Source organism: Monopterus albus, unplaced genomic scaffold, assembly GCF_001952655.1.
Source record: "Monopterus albus unplaced genomic scaffold, M_albus_1.0 scaffold89.1, whole genome shotgun sequence".
Lineage (NCBI taxonomy): Eukaryota > Metazoa > Chordata > Actinopteri > Synbranchiformes > Synbranchidae > Monopterus > Monopterus albus.
Genome location: NW_018127969.1, coordinates 843,084 through 860,113, shown reverse-complemented (window position 1 = coordinate 860,113; position 17,030 = coordinate 843,084). Strand labels below are relative to the sequence as shown.

General features: G+C 40.1%; 1 protein-coding gene across 1 annotated transcript in view; it reads right to left on the bottom strand.

Moving 5' to 3' along the window:
- grm2a (glutamate receptor, metabotropic 2a) overlaps positions 1-17,030 on the bottom strand; it is a 29,223-nt gene that overhangs the window by 9,447 nt on the left and 2,746 nt on the right. The window contains exon 2 of the mRNA XM_020607740.1: positions 8,224-8,963. Coding sequence (XP_020463396.1) covers positions 8,224-8,751 — 528 coding nt within the window. The 5' untranslated portion in view covers positions 8,752-8,963. The remainder of the gene's footprint in view (positions 1-8,223; positions 8,964-17,030) is intronic.

The following is a 17,030-nucleotide window of genomic DNA, read 5'->3' as shown; positions in this document are numbered from 1 at the left end:
TCTACAACTAATTTCATTTTTGTTTGCAGTATAGCTTTGTAATTTCAACAAAAATCCAATGAAATGCTACTGGAATATCGCTGATCATGATGCGATGCAGCGTGTGACTGTTGCTCGGACGGCACCTAATCTGTATGTGTCAAATAAATACACAGGAAATTTAAAGTGTTAATTAATAACATCGTTATTAACACATATATCAGACATTAACCACATGTACAGAAGAAAAACACACCATAGACGGACACTCCAAAAACAGGGTGGTACACTGAGACATTACAGTAAATCGAGCGTGATGTGTCTCAGTGGAATGTAATTATGGGATCGTTGTTATTCTACAGCATCAGGGAGATATTAAATATTAAATGAGCCAGTGACAGTGATTTTCAGACCGCTTGAGTTATTGGATTTAATGAGAGAACATTTCACACAAAAATGAAATGCAACAGAAAAATTAAGAGTGACCGGACGTCTTTTTTTTTCAGTGTCATACAGAGGCAATGTTGAGTTAATTTACTAGTGTGACATTGCAGCTATTTCTGAATTGTCCATGCGGTTGCAAGTGAAAAATCAAATGAAAATCTAGATTGTTGAAAAGTAAACATTTCATATCAGTTCCAAAGCTGGTTTTCCATGAAACCCTGTTTAAGGTCAGTTATGAAAGCCCCAATTATACAGAGGGGCTAATAATTACAATTCTACATTAAACTGTCTCTCTCCTTAAATTGCCTTGGCAGCCCTTCTCAGCATGTGGTGAAACAGCTGGAAGCAGTGTGCTTACCCTCACTGGAAGAAATCAGAGTATGATCCAAAGTGACATAAACACAATCTGATTAATCATTTTCACATCAGACAGTTCCTTATTCAAAACTGCAAAACTGGCTCCCCTGATCATTTTTTATGAGGGTCCATTAGAAGTTGTGTTGTTTGTTAAATATTAAGGGCAGTATCCTTCTTGCATTTTACTGTGGGAACCTTGAGTAAACTGACCTAGTCTTAGCTTTCATCCTCTCAAAAATATCACATAACAAAGAAGCATTCAAAAACTCGGAGCTGTATTTCCAGTTCTCAAGATGACGTCAGCATGTTGCTGCGTTCTCTCCATATATGAACAAAAATCAATTGTAATGGTCAATACTATGATGGAGGAATGGATGAGAATGTTGTTGTTTATTGATAAAAAATATTTCAAATCCAGAGCCCAGCAGAAAAGGAAGAAACATACATTTACACATGAATAGTCCTGTAGGTGGATCATTTAAAGCCTGTTAAATTTGGTTAGTTGGTGCCGACTGAACAGTTAGTGATTTTAAATAAGTTAATAACTACTTGTGAAACTGCTGTGATGGATGTTTTTGTTCACTTTATGGAGCGTGGTCACATTCTAGATTCCCTTGGTATGTTTTAACACAAAGGCCGTCAGAAAGGCTGACAGGGCTCCTGTAGGGAAGAAGCAGGAGGTTCTGGAGGGATTTGAATCCAGGCCAGTAAGACTACACGTGCCTGCTGAGAGTCTTCACCATCTCTGAGCACCGTCTTTCTGGACATAAAGGTGCAGAACACATGTGAGTGTGTTAACTTATCAGCAGATGTATGGACTAGACACATCCAATCGCATTCTTTTTATATATGAAACCAGGATGTAAACATTTACCTGCCCCATAAAATCGGTTTAATACTCAAGAGAGGTAGTGTTTAAATGCATTGCATCTGTACAGGGTGCCTGGCCTACTTGTAGTGATGTTATAATTCTCTATACAGGTGCAAAAGTTGTTTATTAAGCAATCAATGGTACTCATCCATTATGCTGAAATTTGGCTATGCTCACATCAGTGAATGAGTAATGTCTATGCCAGTGAGGACTTTACCAGTTTAGTAATCCACTTACATGTGGCTTATGAAAGGCTTATGAAAAGCTGTAAAGCATAGTGTGAAACATGTCTCTGATTTAATGGGCTCACTGGAAATCATTATATAGATGGTCATATGACTCATATGAACAGACAAGGCCCTTCTACCTTCCGCAGCCTGTGACTGACACACGATGAGTGTAGAGACCAGAGGGCAGAAGTGGAGAAGTGGAGCCACAAGAGGGACCATGTTATTCTTTTCAAACACTTCTGATCATTTGCAGCTGTGAAGTGAAGCACCTTTATCCAGGTAGCCCTCTGCCAGCTGGCTCCAAAAGCATATGGATTTTCAGTCAAGAATCTCAACTATGATGGGTTCAAAGGCGGGCATGAGTCCTAGAGCTTCAGATAGAAGGGACAAGAAGAGCTTGAGGAAAAATTCAGGACACCAGAAAAGCTGAGCCAACACAGGTTGAAACATGCAACACACTAAGGGCTTCTACGGCAATTTTATATCCTGCAGACATTGTTGTTCAGCATTTTGTGCTCGGAGGGGGTTGTGTCTTTGTCTTTACAGCTGCAGGTTGTGGGGAGGCGGTGGGAATGTGCTTCATCATTACAACAGAATTCAGCATGTGTGCTCAGGCACTTGTCTAGCTTATAGATAGACCTGCCTCTGCATCATTGTCACTGCTGTTGCATAGTAAATTACAGGGACTATGCATGTGTGTACATGACACATTAAGCCTTTAATTAATTTAATTATGTAGTTAATTTAGTAGGATTTGGTCCATTTAGTTGTGTCACTTTATTTTACACTTTTTAGTGTAATCATTCCACTGCTCAGGTACACAATACTGATTTATACACCTAATTTTTTTTCTTAACACTCATACACTCTCTGACAGACTTACAGACTGTTGCATAAAACAGATATCAGATGTTTGTAAGACTAAACTAAAATTATGTATTAAATAGTTTCTTGATTGCCTGACGTTAGCCAAACTGGTTGGTTTACAGTCTTTCACAGCCGTAACATTATTTAATTTAGAAAACTAAGAAGTGGCCTGGTGTGGCTTTTCACTGCTCACAGATTTGTATGTCTCACCATACCAACAGAGTGTTTATGTTTTAAAAAGAAAAATAATGGAAAGTGCAATAGAAATCCAGTTTCTCTGTTAACAATATGCTTTGATGCTTTGGTGATGCAACACATTTTATGCACGGCGTTCATTGTGTGACTGCGTTAAACGAATGAGAGGAATTTAAGAACAAGAAATGAAGAAAAGTAAGTAATATGAGAAAAGACACCACTGGAGACATAGTCAAATACCAGAGCTGGAGATGGAGAGAGTGTCTTGGTCCAGGAAATGCCAGGCCTTCTTTGTAGAGATGTTTCTTCTGCGTGAAAAGCCCATCTGCCTCACTGTGCTTCTACAGCAATAACACTGTATTCCCAGAGCAGCAGTCCTTAGCTCCACTCACTATCACACATATACGGCCCACTGCAGCGCTCTGAAACACTTCGCAAACACATACATGAGGAGCAGACACGCATGCAGTTCGAGTGTGCACTGGCTCATTATCAGTTTATTTCTTATGATTTAGTTGCTTGGCAACAGCTTTAACAGAGTGGAAGTATGAACTGTTAGATACCTAGAGCAAGGATGTTGTGTGATCAGGTCCTACCCCCTCATCCTGACGGATGAAATGAATCCGCCTTTATGCTGCAGTGGTCTTTCAGAGCCAACACAGGCAGGCAGCCATTCAGACTACATCACATGTTAAGCGGTGGCTGCACCTCCACTCATTTACAATGTTAGTAACTCAGCTTCCGTTCATTTCCCTTCAGTCTTCTGTGACTCAGTGTGTTGTCATGTCTCCACAGTCAGCTCTGTTCTATCATACTAACATTATGCAACCCAGCAAAAGCCCTAATAAGTTTTAGGTCAACTAAAACACCACAATGTGACAAAGTAAATTTCATCCTGTTATTAATACGTGATACTGGGAAACATTCAGTGAGTTTGGACATGGTATGTATTGCAGCTGCACAAACAGTGGCCACTGAAACATCCAGTCACATGAGAATCATTTACAGTTTCAGGAGCAGTTTTTTATTTTACCCATGAATTATGCATTTTCACTGCATGGCTTTATTGATACATTTCATCATTATCATGTATCCATGTTAAATCCATGGTATGACTCATGTATGCTCCAGAGACTGGCACTGTCTACCTCCAGACAAAGACAGCTCTATAAATAGAGGTGTTTGTAGACAATAGAAAATGAGATTCTTGAGATCGCAGAAGCTCATAAGTTTACCTTACTATTCTGCTCAGAGTTAAGTCAGCAATGCCAAACAGCATGTTCATATCAGGATCTGTACTTTCAAATACCTTCATCCTTGTTAGTGTGTCCTAAAATATTTCTATTAATTCTCACAAGCGTCGTTACATGGTAAAAGCTTTCATCTAAATCATAGGTTGAACATCTTTGTTTACAGATTTTCTCAAGAACATTCTTCTATATATTCCATGCTGGAGAATAGTTCTTGAATGAAGATAGGAATATTTGACAATCCAGAGGTGTTGTTTAAGTAATACACCCCAGTGACTCATATTTACCTTACTGTCGAGGTGAAAGTGAAGTCCTTTCTGTGTATTAATCACAAGCCAGCCCCAAGGCTACAATAGATGTTCCTGGACTGTAATTATAGAATATAATACATCTGTGATTAACCCACACCTTTAAGACTCTCCAGTGTTCCCTCTATAAAGCAGCTATAGCCAACTAAAATTCATACACTGGAGGAAATCTTTTATTATTAAAACATTTTTTTCTTTCAGTACGCAGTAATACTACTGAATATTGTGTATCTTGTCAGTGCTCCAGCTCTTCACACATGAATAAAGATGCTGACTGTACTGAACTTATCATTATCACTTTGCACTGGTAACCTGCTGCTTAGTCAGACAACAGGGTGGATGCTCTAGGCTAAATGCTTATATCACATAAATCATTCCAACTGTCCAGATGGCTTCACAAACATCCCTGGGAAGGTTTAAGATACAGGATTTAATTGTCAAATGATTTGATGCCATGTGACCCACTGCATCTCTTTCCTACCATGATCATATCTGCCTGTCACTGTCTCAGTGTTTCTGTGAAACATGATCACTTGTTCGATCCCTCTATATGCTCAGTGTGCACACACACCTCGGCCAAACCACCAGACAGCCCAGCTGCCGGCACAGATGGGGAAGACAGGACCTAGCCTGAGAGATCGTCATATAACATCGCCTCCACACTTAACTCAGTCTGTGCCAGTGTAACGCCAGCATGGCTAGGCCTGCAGCCAGATCCGCCCCCATATCTCAGATTGTCACACTACAACACCAGCAGCACAGACAGCAACGCACCCCCTCTTTGTGACAGATTTAGACAGCACTCAGCGTTCTCACCACTTGTCAGTTTGCCATGTAGCCATGACGATCATGATCTTTAACCTAATATTGTTAGTTGTCCTGTAAGTGCTTTACCCTTTGGGGTAAAATACACATCTGACTTAACTGCCTGATGGTGACAGAAGAATCAGGCTGACTGGAGACAGATTATGTACAAACCAACTACAGAGGACAGCAACATTATGTGAATATGGTATCTGCAGAGCAACATAGAAATGCCACATATTCTTATGGCCCCATGGGCGGAGCCAGGGGGTGGCCATGAGTGGCACCAGCTGCTCTCAGTCCTCATTCTGACTGGCCACCGCCGCCAGAGTCAAAATATGATGCTTGTCAGTATTAATTAATTAAAAATGAAAAACTATGATAAATCATTGGCTTAAATACAACTAACATTTTTCTAGTGCTTTGTAATTGATATCGAGCAAATTATTACTACTTTATATCATGCGTGCAGCATGGTATTTGCATTCATTTCTATTCATTTCTCTGTTGTTGTGCAGTACTTGGCATGATTCACTTCAGTGGGGGGAACCGCTGTGCAACAGTGATGTCCCCGGCCAGAAGTAAATAAGGAGCCAAAGTTAGCTAAAGATGGATGTTTCATTGTTACACAAAATAAACAATTTTAAAACAGTTTTAATAATGTATGGTTTATTGTTTCATAAAACTAGTTGTTTAATTGACTTTTCAAATGTGCCACCCCTCTCTGAGTCTGTGCCCCAGCCTGGCCACCCAGCCCTGTGTGGCCCAAATGCATATCTTTCTGTAAAACTGCTCTCACCAAAAGCAAAACAATAATACTATATGTAAACAAATCTACCACTTGCTTTCAAAGGGCACATCTAAGTTGCAATAAAAACCAGTGTTATGTTTTCAGAAGATATTATGAAGTGATGATGTCATTTTCCAAAGTTGCAAGTGGGTAACATACTATGAAGGTACTCCATGGACAGATTTACAGTTCCAGAGCCAGTGAGCATGGTTGTCTGCCATGATTAGATGCTCATGAAGAGCCACACCTCATAAATGAGCTGCAATACAATATCTAGAGGGTTATTCAGGATGAGAACGTGAACTGTGTCCCATGGTGCATTCCTACAGTGCTGTGGAGGGATATTCAGTGAAAAGCTGGGGCAGACCTCAGACCTCAAGCTTGTAATAGTACATCCATAAATTACCATAAGACAAGGACACTCTCTGAGGATGCAGGGTTTCATCAAAACATTACAGCTCATTTATCAAATCTGTATTTCCAAACTGCCCTTTTCACCAAGAATTCCTTTTTATAGGTGTTCTGAATCCTCCTCTTACATCATTTCCCAGGAGCGCTCTATCTGCATAATGTATCACTGTACTGTATGTTTGGTATTGTGTTTTGTCAGCAGGGTGTCCACACTTTGACCACAGTGTTTGGAATAAAAGCTGAATTGTTTGCAGAGTTGCAGTAGCCTCAGGGAATATTAAACCTATCATATTTTTTAAAGTAGCATTTACTCATTCAAATAAATGTAGATACTACTATATTTTCAACACACTGTGTGTCTACACAGCTTATATATAGACAGCATTTTCACATGTCAGCCTGAGAAAACATATATGACAGCAGGCACAGAAGCACCTATTTATTGTGGTCAGTTTCTTGTTTGCATCTCAGTGATGACATGTTGGCCCCTACTGTCTACAAATCATGGATAAACTACAGGTATGGAAGGAAGCAGCAGCAGCAGCCAATTAAGTCAGAGAAGGCAGCTAACAGCAGACTGGTATAGGCAGGGGTTCCTAGAGTACCTATGGTTTATTAACGTTCTGAGGCCATTTATTATTTCTGGATGGGCAGAAGTGTGTTCCTTTTTTCAGACAAGCAGATATCTGGAACAGGAGGGTGCTTGTCTCAAGTGAGGTGAACCGTACTCTTCAGCGGAGACAGCAGACATAGTCCTCTGGCTGACTGAGCCAGGATGATGGGTTTAAGTTAATTCTTTAAGGCGTGTTTATGTGCAGATATTTACAAAGTTCAGCTCCATGTGACACAGTATCACTGCTCACAGTTACTTGAAATTATGCTGATGTGGCAGCCATATTACTGCTGAAGATTTGGAGAACCAATTAGCAGAGCTTTCATCACATCAGCTTGAGTGAGCCCGAAAGGAGCGGCGCTGCTGAGAGTAATCATGCCATCACTAGTCATCCTGTCAGGCTGTTCCAAGCGCAACATCTGTAGCATGTCTGCCCCTGACAGGGCTACTGCTGAAGTGTGAATTATCAGGAAAGAGAAAGAGACCTTTTAAATTAGATCGACCAAGCATACGGTCATACAGGTAAACAGATCCTCCTGGCAGAACCAATACTCATTAAGTCCTCGTGTTAACATCTTTCAAGGGGTAATTGCATATGGTGCGTCTAAATGGACAGTTATATGACCTTCCATTACAATCACTTGTGTACTCCCTCCTCTCTCTAGCTCTCTCTCTCACAACCCTACAGTAGCTGCTCATAGTTAAATACACTAGGCCTGTCACAATATCAACCACGCAGTAACCTAGCTAGTTACTGCATGGTGGTCTTCTTCTTCTTTTTCCCTGGTGGGTGGCGACCAGCATTAAGGTGTAATACCTACTCGGTTGGGGTGTCAACCAAGTAGTCACTGACTCTAGATTATTTACAATATTATCATATATGTATTATTAACATGATGTCAGTATTTCATTTTTTAAATACTGTATCACGGTTATCGTGAATAGTGGTAGAGTATATTACACCACCCCTAAAATACACCTTATATAAATGCACTACCTGATAAAATTAACATATAGGAGCAGTTAATCAATTCATTTCATGGTAGAAAACATAGAGGATCTTCAACATCAAGTTACTGTATTATAGATGGTGAAGAGTCCTACCTGAATGGAGACATCACTGTAGGAGCCTCCTATGGCCCCAGAGATAGCTAGAGGGACATCATCATGGATGGCATAGGAGCCATCAGGGCATGTGTACTCGCTGTCATCCACTTTGGTGAGGGAGGCCCTAACAAACTCCAGAGACTGCTCCAGAGCGTAGGTGTCCTTAGAGCAGGTGTCCAGTATATGAGCTCCCAGTCGGATCCCAGGCAAGATGCGGTCATCCTTGTTGATTTCATCTAGTGCCAACAGCATAGCCTCCAGTCTTTGGATCCCTCTCTGAGCATTGATCTTCCCACAGTCCTCTGCCCCCTCACCCTTCTGGTGCACAGGGAACAGGCCGCCAAGCATCAAATCTCCATCCAGTGTGATCTCCCCCTTGGAGTCAGTGTTGTAACCTACCACAGGCAAACCCTGGGGAGCCTGGGCAAAGAGACACACATATAAGCACAGCAGGCCGAGGTGGGACAGCCAGATGGGTCGGGGCACAGGGCGCACCCCCAACACAGGGGATTTCCCCAATGACATATCCCTGGACGAAACAAGGTTACAGCCCCGCCTGTGGTTTCTGGTCAGTGTCCGGTCAGCTTTTGATGATTGCGGCACTGAAGAGAAGAACAGTAAGGCACGGCAGCACCAGATCTCAAAGCACTAGTGTTTTTATTCTGACAGAGGCCATTTACAGCATCAGCACCATCCTCTCCGTACTTCTCTTCTTCAGAGATTTTGTAGATTACAGCCTACAGATCAAACAGACAGACATTCAGTCACAGCCTTTGAGATGGAGCACAATGATGCCTTTGTCTCACACACATCCTGTCTGCTGGGGACTGACTTGTCTCATCGAAATATTTTACATCTTCTGCACAACTAAGTAAATATTTGCATCCTTTGATGTTTATCAGTGATAGATGTGATAAGCAGGACAGAATAAAATAAAGACTATTTATTTGATAGCAGCCACTGTGTGAGCCCATTTTGATAAGACATTTGACAAATTATGAAAACAACTGCCACTTAAAACGTTTGTGTTATGCAGATTGAATATTAGACAAGGTGTATACTATGTATCTGGAAATAATCAAGTAAGACAGACAGAGGTCAGAGTTCAATGATGGCATCACAAAAGTCCCCCAAATGGCTTTCTCCTGTTTTCAAGCATAACATCGCCAGTTCCTCATTGTGAGATTCATCGCTGAGTGTGTTTATATTTTTGAACTTTTCATCTCTCCACCTGTTTCATTGTCTGTCTGACCTCATGTACAACTCACTTCTAATCAGATGTGCACATGGTCCAGTATCCACAATCAAGTAAAAGGAGATAACATACTAAAATTTATTTCAATCATACAAATTCATTTTGTTCCAACAGACTGATTTAGTCTGATTTCATCTTGTTACATGTGTTCTGTTGTCTGTACATTGTTTATTTTGAATACAAAGAGAGATGCAACTTCAAAATAACATGAGCTTTTCCCTTTTCTGGCTAAAAGTCATGTTATGAAGAGAGGGGTGACTCATGCCTGAGAAAAAAAGATTCAGTGGGCTTTTTTTAAATGTTGTTGGAAAACACTGCAACTTCAATTTAGGAGTTAAGGTCTGTCCTTGAAGTTTAAAGGCATTCACTGTATGTGTTTGTTTAAACTAGTAATAATGAACTAATGAATAAACTAATAATAATGATGACTAATCATGATTGATCTGCCAAAGCAGAGGTTATAGGGACACCTACAAAATTGATTCCTTGAAGCAAGAAGAAAAGAAATAAAAACAACTTCTGTGATATCGAGCTTCTCCTTTTTTCTTTACAGAGCGACGGATCTGTTCCACAGTACTAGCAATTCATTAAAAAAAATGGTTAAACATTTTGGAAAATGTGCTTTTTCATTTCTTTGCAGTGAGTTAGATGAAAAAATCAATACAAACTCATAATAATATGTTAAATATGAACCTACAGTAAGGAGATAATTAGCTTAGCTTGGAATATCTTAGCATAATGACTGGACGCAGAGGGAGACATCTACCCCTATACTGTATATTAAACTTGGACAGAGCTGGGCCAGATTTTTTCTCCTCTCCAGTCTTTGTGCTAAGCTAAGCTAACCAGCTGCTGACTGTAGCTTTAATGGACAGGCATGAGGGTGATACTAATCTTCTCACTTAGCTTCTCAGCATGAAAGCAAATAAATGTATTTCCCAAAATGCTGAAGTATTACTAACTAAGAACTCTACAGATGGGTGACAAATGGAAGGACAAACCAACAAAATGTCTCAGTAAGGTGCTAGGCCTCCAGAACAGCTTCAGTGCAATCTGGCATTGATTCTCTGGACTCTACTGGATGGATGGATGCCATTTTTCCAAAAGATATTCCCTCATTTAGTGTTTTGATGATCTTGATGGAGACGCTGGCTAACACGTCAGTCCAAAACCTCCGATAGGTGTTAAACTGGGTTGAGATCTGGTGACTGTGAAGGCCACAGCATATGATTCACACCATTTTCACACTGATCACCTCATTTATTCAGGTTTTTCCTTACTTTGTCACCCTTCTGTATAAGTTAGATTACTGATAAGTTTGATTACATTAAATATTTCAGCTGTAGCGTACAGTTACCGTGCTGCACCACATTCTGATTTAATGTGACAATTCCATGTAAGGAGTAAAAGCTGATCGAGCTCATGTCTGCATTGGCAACAGAAGAGGCATAGGGTTATTACTCAGTCCTGGTGTCAGTCTCCACAAATCTCAGTGGCTTAATTAAGCAGGGGGTTGAGTGTGGAAAAAGTTTATCAGAGTAAATCACTGAGCCAGAATGATCTGTCTCATATCCATTATCTCAACAAGTCAAGTAGGATGACAAGCAGTAATTACCTGTATTTATGGGAGATTATGAAAACAGAGCAGGGGGATATTAATCCTTGCATTTCCCTCTTTCTGTTGCAAAATACTAACTTACATATTACAAGAATATAAAGTTCTTAACAGGAGTCAGACTGCAGATCCTGTTCTTTGGGGGGTTATGTTTCTCTCTCTCTCTCTCTCTCTCTCTCTCTCTCTGCTGTTTCCATGGAAACTTGCCAGTAGATGGTGAGGGTGACAAGTGGGCCAGTCTGACCATGCATGGTGCAAGGTCCTGTGGGAGAACTGGGAAGCCTGCATTGTGAACTGACCAAACTGATCAAACTTCAGCCAGAGCTTTTCATAAACTCAAGTGAAACCCAACTAAAACAACACCTGGATGATTTAAGCTTCTGTTTCAGATAACAAATATGTTTAGATATGGCTTTAATATGTTGTCTTTTATCCATGACTATTAGTTGTCTAGTAGTGGTATAATAAAGTATTACTGCTGCATACTGTGGATGCTGCAAGGTACAAACACTGAAGCCTTTTTTAATAATAAATAGAGTTTGATATGTTGCATTACATTTGATGAACTATCAGTGAAACTTAAAAGGCCCTTTATTTATCATATTTCCTTTGGCTCCCTCTGCAGCTTGTCAGCAGGTGAAAGTCCATTACACTTTATGTGTATGGGTAACCACAGACAAATGAAGGAAACTGTGCATAACAAGAATATTTTAGTGTTTGTGGAGTGTGCAGCTCTGCAGAGTGTGATCATTTGTCATCATAAATGTCCAAAAGGTGAAGGAGACTAAGCCTGGACAGTGTACTGACTAAATATAAATATTTTAAAATAGGATTCTGCAGTGAAAGACATCTGGGCAGTAACACTGGTAAAGCACTTAAAAACACAACCTCAAGCGAGAATAGCAACAAAAGAGTTTTTGGCTGACACACTGTCAGTCAGTCATACACTCCCACAGGAGGTTTCCATCTCAGTCGTGGACTCTGTCTCTCCCTGACTTTATTCACTACACTAATATCACACCTATTATGACAGCATAGATCTTCCTTAATCTCCACATCTCCTCTACATGCCTGTATGGATTAAGCAAACTGAATATAACAAGGTGGTAGGTGGATACTCTTACCTTTGGACTGAGCCATGCTAACCGATTCCCTCTATTTACAGTCTTTGTGCTAAGCTAAGCTAAAAGCCGCTGGTGCTAGCTTTGTATTTAGCATAGGCCACATGAGGGTGGTATCAATCCATTCATTTAACTCTTGGCAAGACAGCAAATAACAGTATTTCTCAATATGTACATCTATGCCTCCAAGAGACATGTAGACTCGTGCCTATATGAGAATGGTGATGATAATTTAAGGCTGTGGGTTCCAGTATCTCAAACCCTGGAGAATTCTCGACTTTTGGATCAATGTTGAGTATTCTCTTTGTAACACATAGATTAAATACATAGGATACAAATCCAAAATACCATGAGTACGTATAAAAATCGCTAAAAGCAATATTTACACTTTAGATGTGATTCCCCCTCCCCGTACATGTCTACACATTAACTTCAAAGGAAAACCATGCCTATCATGTTTCCTCTCTCCTCCTATACAGCCATCTCTGTTTCCCTCTTCACCAGATGGCCTTTTTAATTCAAGAGCGCAAAGCCTGCCAGCCTCTTACACACTTCAAACCAGACTGTGTGAAGGAATGGGAGGAGTTGATGGAGGCCGAAAAAAAATACAAGAAAAGAAAGCAGATGTGAGAGGGCAAAAAAAAAAAGGGCTGTGTGGGCAGCGGTGAAAGAGGGATAAGGCTGGCGTTTGAGGAAGACGCTATCCAGGCTGATTTTTTTATGACAATCATCCACCCCAGCAGGGGAGAGTGGCATTAATATGGTAATATTCCCCTAGGCAATAGCAAGTGTTGAAGAGTGGAGGTCATCTTCTGTATATGCAGCACTGAGCCTGGATGAGCAGGCTGGAGATCCCCAATGGAATGACTTTGAGTCTGACTAAGAGGAAGCAAAGGCAATGGGAGTCAGGCTTCCCTAAAAATCTCATTTCCAGCTGACAAAGAGAATGGTCCTGGGTGGGGGAAGAATGGAGAGGTCTGCTAATGTGAAAGAGGCACAAACATTACATGAAGCTCAAATCCTGGAAGCGCCTGTGACAAGTAAAACTCTAATAGTTTATTTTTTATGCCTCCGCGCCAGCGATAGCCGTGGCTGGAGGTATTATGTTTTTAGGTTGTCCGTCTGTCCATGCGGCCTATCCTTGTGAACGCAATACCTCAGAAACGTCTTGAGGGAATCTCTTCAAATTTGGCACAAGTGTCCACTTGGACTCAGAGAGGAACTGATTAGATGTAGATGGTCAAAGGCCAAGATCAGTGACCTCACTTTTGTCCCATACCTGTGAATTACACATTAAAGTACAGTATAAGGTTGGAAACAATCCTTAATGTCATCAAAAAAAAAAAAGACCAAAACCAACAGTAAATCAATAAATTGTCCCCACTGCTAAGTATTTACTTACTAGTTTATTCCTCTGTGCCACAGACCTCCATTATTCCCCAAACTACTAAAAACACTGATGAAGAACACCTGCTTCATGGTTATAGTGCATATAACCTCAGGGCGTGTGGTCTGAGTCTGCACCTCCTTCTCCTCTTATTTCCTCTCTTCACTGTCAACTACCCAGTAAATGTAAAAAAGAAACAAAGCCTGCTGATGAGCCTGCTGTCATGTTGCTGCAAATTCACCAACTGGTACAAAAATTGATTTATGGCTAAAACAATAGTTCCCTGCAAATGCACCATTTACTCCTGTTTGAGCAACATTTGCCAAAAATTGTATTTGCCTGCTTTCAGACATTATGGAGCCTTTTATTTAAAAATGAATAAATATATTTGTGAGGGAAATAAAGTCAGAAAACACTGAGAGACAAACTAACATGTTGTTGCTTTGGTCTTTTTTTTTGCATCTAACTAACCAGTGGAGTAGCAAATTGGTTCCTCCACTAGCTGTAGAAAAGTTACATCTGAATAAAACATCCGATTCTCCTGACACATGACTCACAGGACAAAACAACAAACCATAATGTGTTTTGCATCTTGGTTTTGGCCTGATCTCCACTGGGATTAATGGAGACACGAATCAGATCCAGTTCCTGAAAACTGGTCTGAAAACTGCAGTGTCTTTTAGGCCATTTGAAGTTCTCATTGTTCACCATCTTTCATTTACAGCCTCATCAGCTTCTAAGCTGCATTTTCACCTGTTACCAATGTGTCTGTGACAGATAAGATATTTACAGGAAATACAGCGGGAATTATCTCTGAATCGCTTGGAAGAAACTGTGCATTTTCAATTAATGTTGCAAAGAGGATTGATGGGATCAAACACTGAAGTTACATCAGTAACACTGTCAAATGTCTCCCAAAAATACAAAACCTGACCTTTTCTGATAAGGTCATCTATACAATTAGCCACTGGAGAGTGAGAGCTCTTGAACTCTAAATATCAGCTGTGAGATTTTCAAGGCTTTTTCTGAATAGAAGCTACTGCAATTAAGATGACGTGAATCAGCTCAGGCGCTCCAGGCATCACTTACACACCTGTGTGCTTACAGAAAAGGAAAACAAACCTGGTCTTCCAAATATCAAACAATCCACTCGTATGTATGCTTGTATGCTTCTGTTTTATAAACAGCTTGCCCCATCTTTCAGTGCTGACTGTTCTGCACCTCCCCCACATCCATCTCCTCCCTCCACCTGTACAGGGGGAATCCCGTGCATGTGTTCAACAGCCCCTTTGCCTCCAGGGAGCACAATTCTGCCTCCCTAATCAAACATTCATCAGCTCTCTCAGTCTCTCAGAGATCATTACTACCAGACCTATGACTGGCCCTTAACTCCATGATGGATTTATAGTGCTTTTGTTTCATAGGTTTTATTGTATCTTTGCATTATTTATCATTACGCTACTACACTGTTAGAAAAACGTGGCCTGAGACATCAGGATCTTTTGGACATTCATTCAAAGGACTTGTCCTGGATTAACAACTGATATTAGTGAGGACATTTACATTACATGGAAAAAAATGACAGCTCACATTCAGTTTTTATGTTTTTAAATGCCATCATTTGTATGAAACTAAAAAAAATCCCAGAGCAGTTAGGATTTTTTGGCAAAATGAGACTTTCACTGCATTCAGACTAGTTGTGATATATTTCTGGGGAATACCAACATATATGTTATGGTATTTCCAACTTTATTTCACTTCTGGGGTTTTTGTTTCATTTTTACTCAGCTATCAACTATTCAGCAACACTAAAATCAATCATTTCTGATCACATGATTAAAAACCTCTTGATCATGAATATCCGTCAAAGCTTCCAAAACTGATTTAAATTTAGGTTGTTTCTCTAAAATATTAAATAATTGTTAGTAGATAAACAACAATCAACATTCAAGTTTGCTTATTTGCTTCATCAGGGCCATGGGTGTAGCATCATTCATTATGACTGACACTGGCTTGAAAACACAAGCCAGCTGCCGTCACATTTTGATTCAGATGCTGTTAAATCCCGATCATCACACTTTTGTTGCTGCGACATCACATTTTGTCAGCTGAGTCCCTGCCCCTTCAAACCAACAACAGGACTACAGGCAAAAGTGCAAATACAGAAATCTCTCAAACAATAAATTAAATAACCAATTCATTCTAACTGTGCAGAAAATTATCCACATAGACACTGCACATCGTTTTTTTTTTTTTCAACCAAAGCTGTTCTAATTTTTTGCATTTTCTACTTCATTTCAAGTGAAAACAATTTTTAATCTTATAACATAATCATATGGCAAAACACTCAACATCAGCCTGATACTTACAATTACACAGAGGAGCTCAAAGCCCACAGCTATGACCACTTCTCACCAGCATGCCAACACAAATGAGCAGCTACACTTGAATGCAGTGGGCACCTTTCATGGACCCTAAAATTAGCTAAAATTAAACAATCGGAGTGCTTCAGTCACGCCCACTGAGCTGCTCACAGCTTGTAGAGAATTTGTTAAGGACTCACAAGGAGGTGCTGCACCATATTATAAAGGAAACAAAAACGAAAATGGTTTGGGAACCACCACCCTAATGCATTAATACTGAGTCTCAAACATTCAGTTTTAGGACCATTTAACTGGCCGTATAATCCACTGAAGCCACTGTTAATGTTTCAGGACACCTGGTAACAATACATTAGCAGCATTAGACATACTGTAAAGAGAGCTCATCTGGCTGGACCCTCCTCCACTGGCTTAACAGATCTTGCCAAGCAACTGCCTGTGCGTCTTTGTGCCCCAAATAGCCTAAATTAATGGCAACTACTGTTTGAATTAGTAGCTTTGGACAAGTCTTTGCGGGCCTGGACATGTGCTGAAACCAGACAGCCACGTTTATTCCACAGATGTGAAACTAACTTTTTGTAGCCATATTCTTTCCCCCCTTATAATAAATTAAGTGACCTTTTCAGTAACAGTTGCAAGTAGAAGAAATAAACATTACTTCATTTTTGCTCACAATGGAAATGGTTGATGTACAGTAGCACACCTACTGTAAGTCTCATGTAAGAACCTCACACATACAGTAGATAAAGAATGTAACTCAGGACTGAGCCATTTGCAGTGGAGCAGTTAATTTTAATCAGAGTCATGTACACATCATTAATTAACTAGAAGCTTTTCCTTGCATTCACTCCAGTAAGTCTGGATTTAAATCATTCTATTTGAGTATGAATTTACTGAAGGTTGTTGTGCTATTTTACTACGATTTTATCATTTTATCAAGACTATGTCATCAGTGAATAGGAGGCTGATGTTTTTAGGTTCCCTCAGTGGGTGTGTATGAGCTGAAAGGAAATGTGTATCTATATGAATGTATTATATGTATATA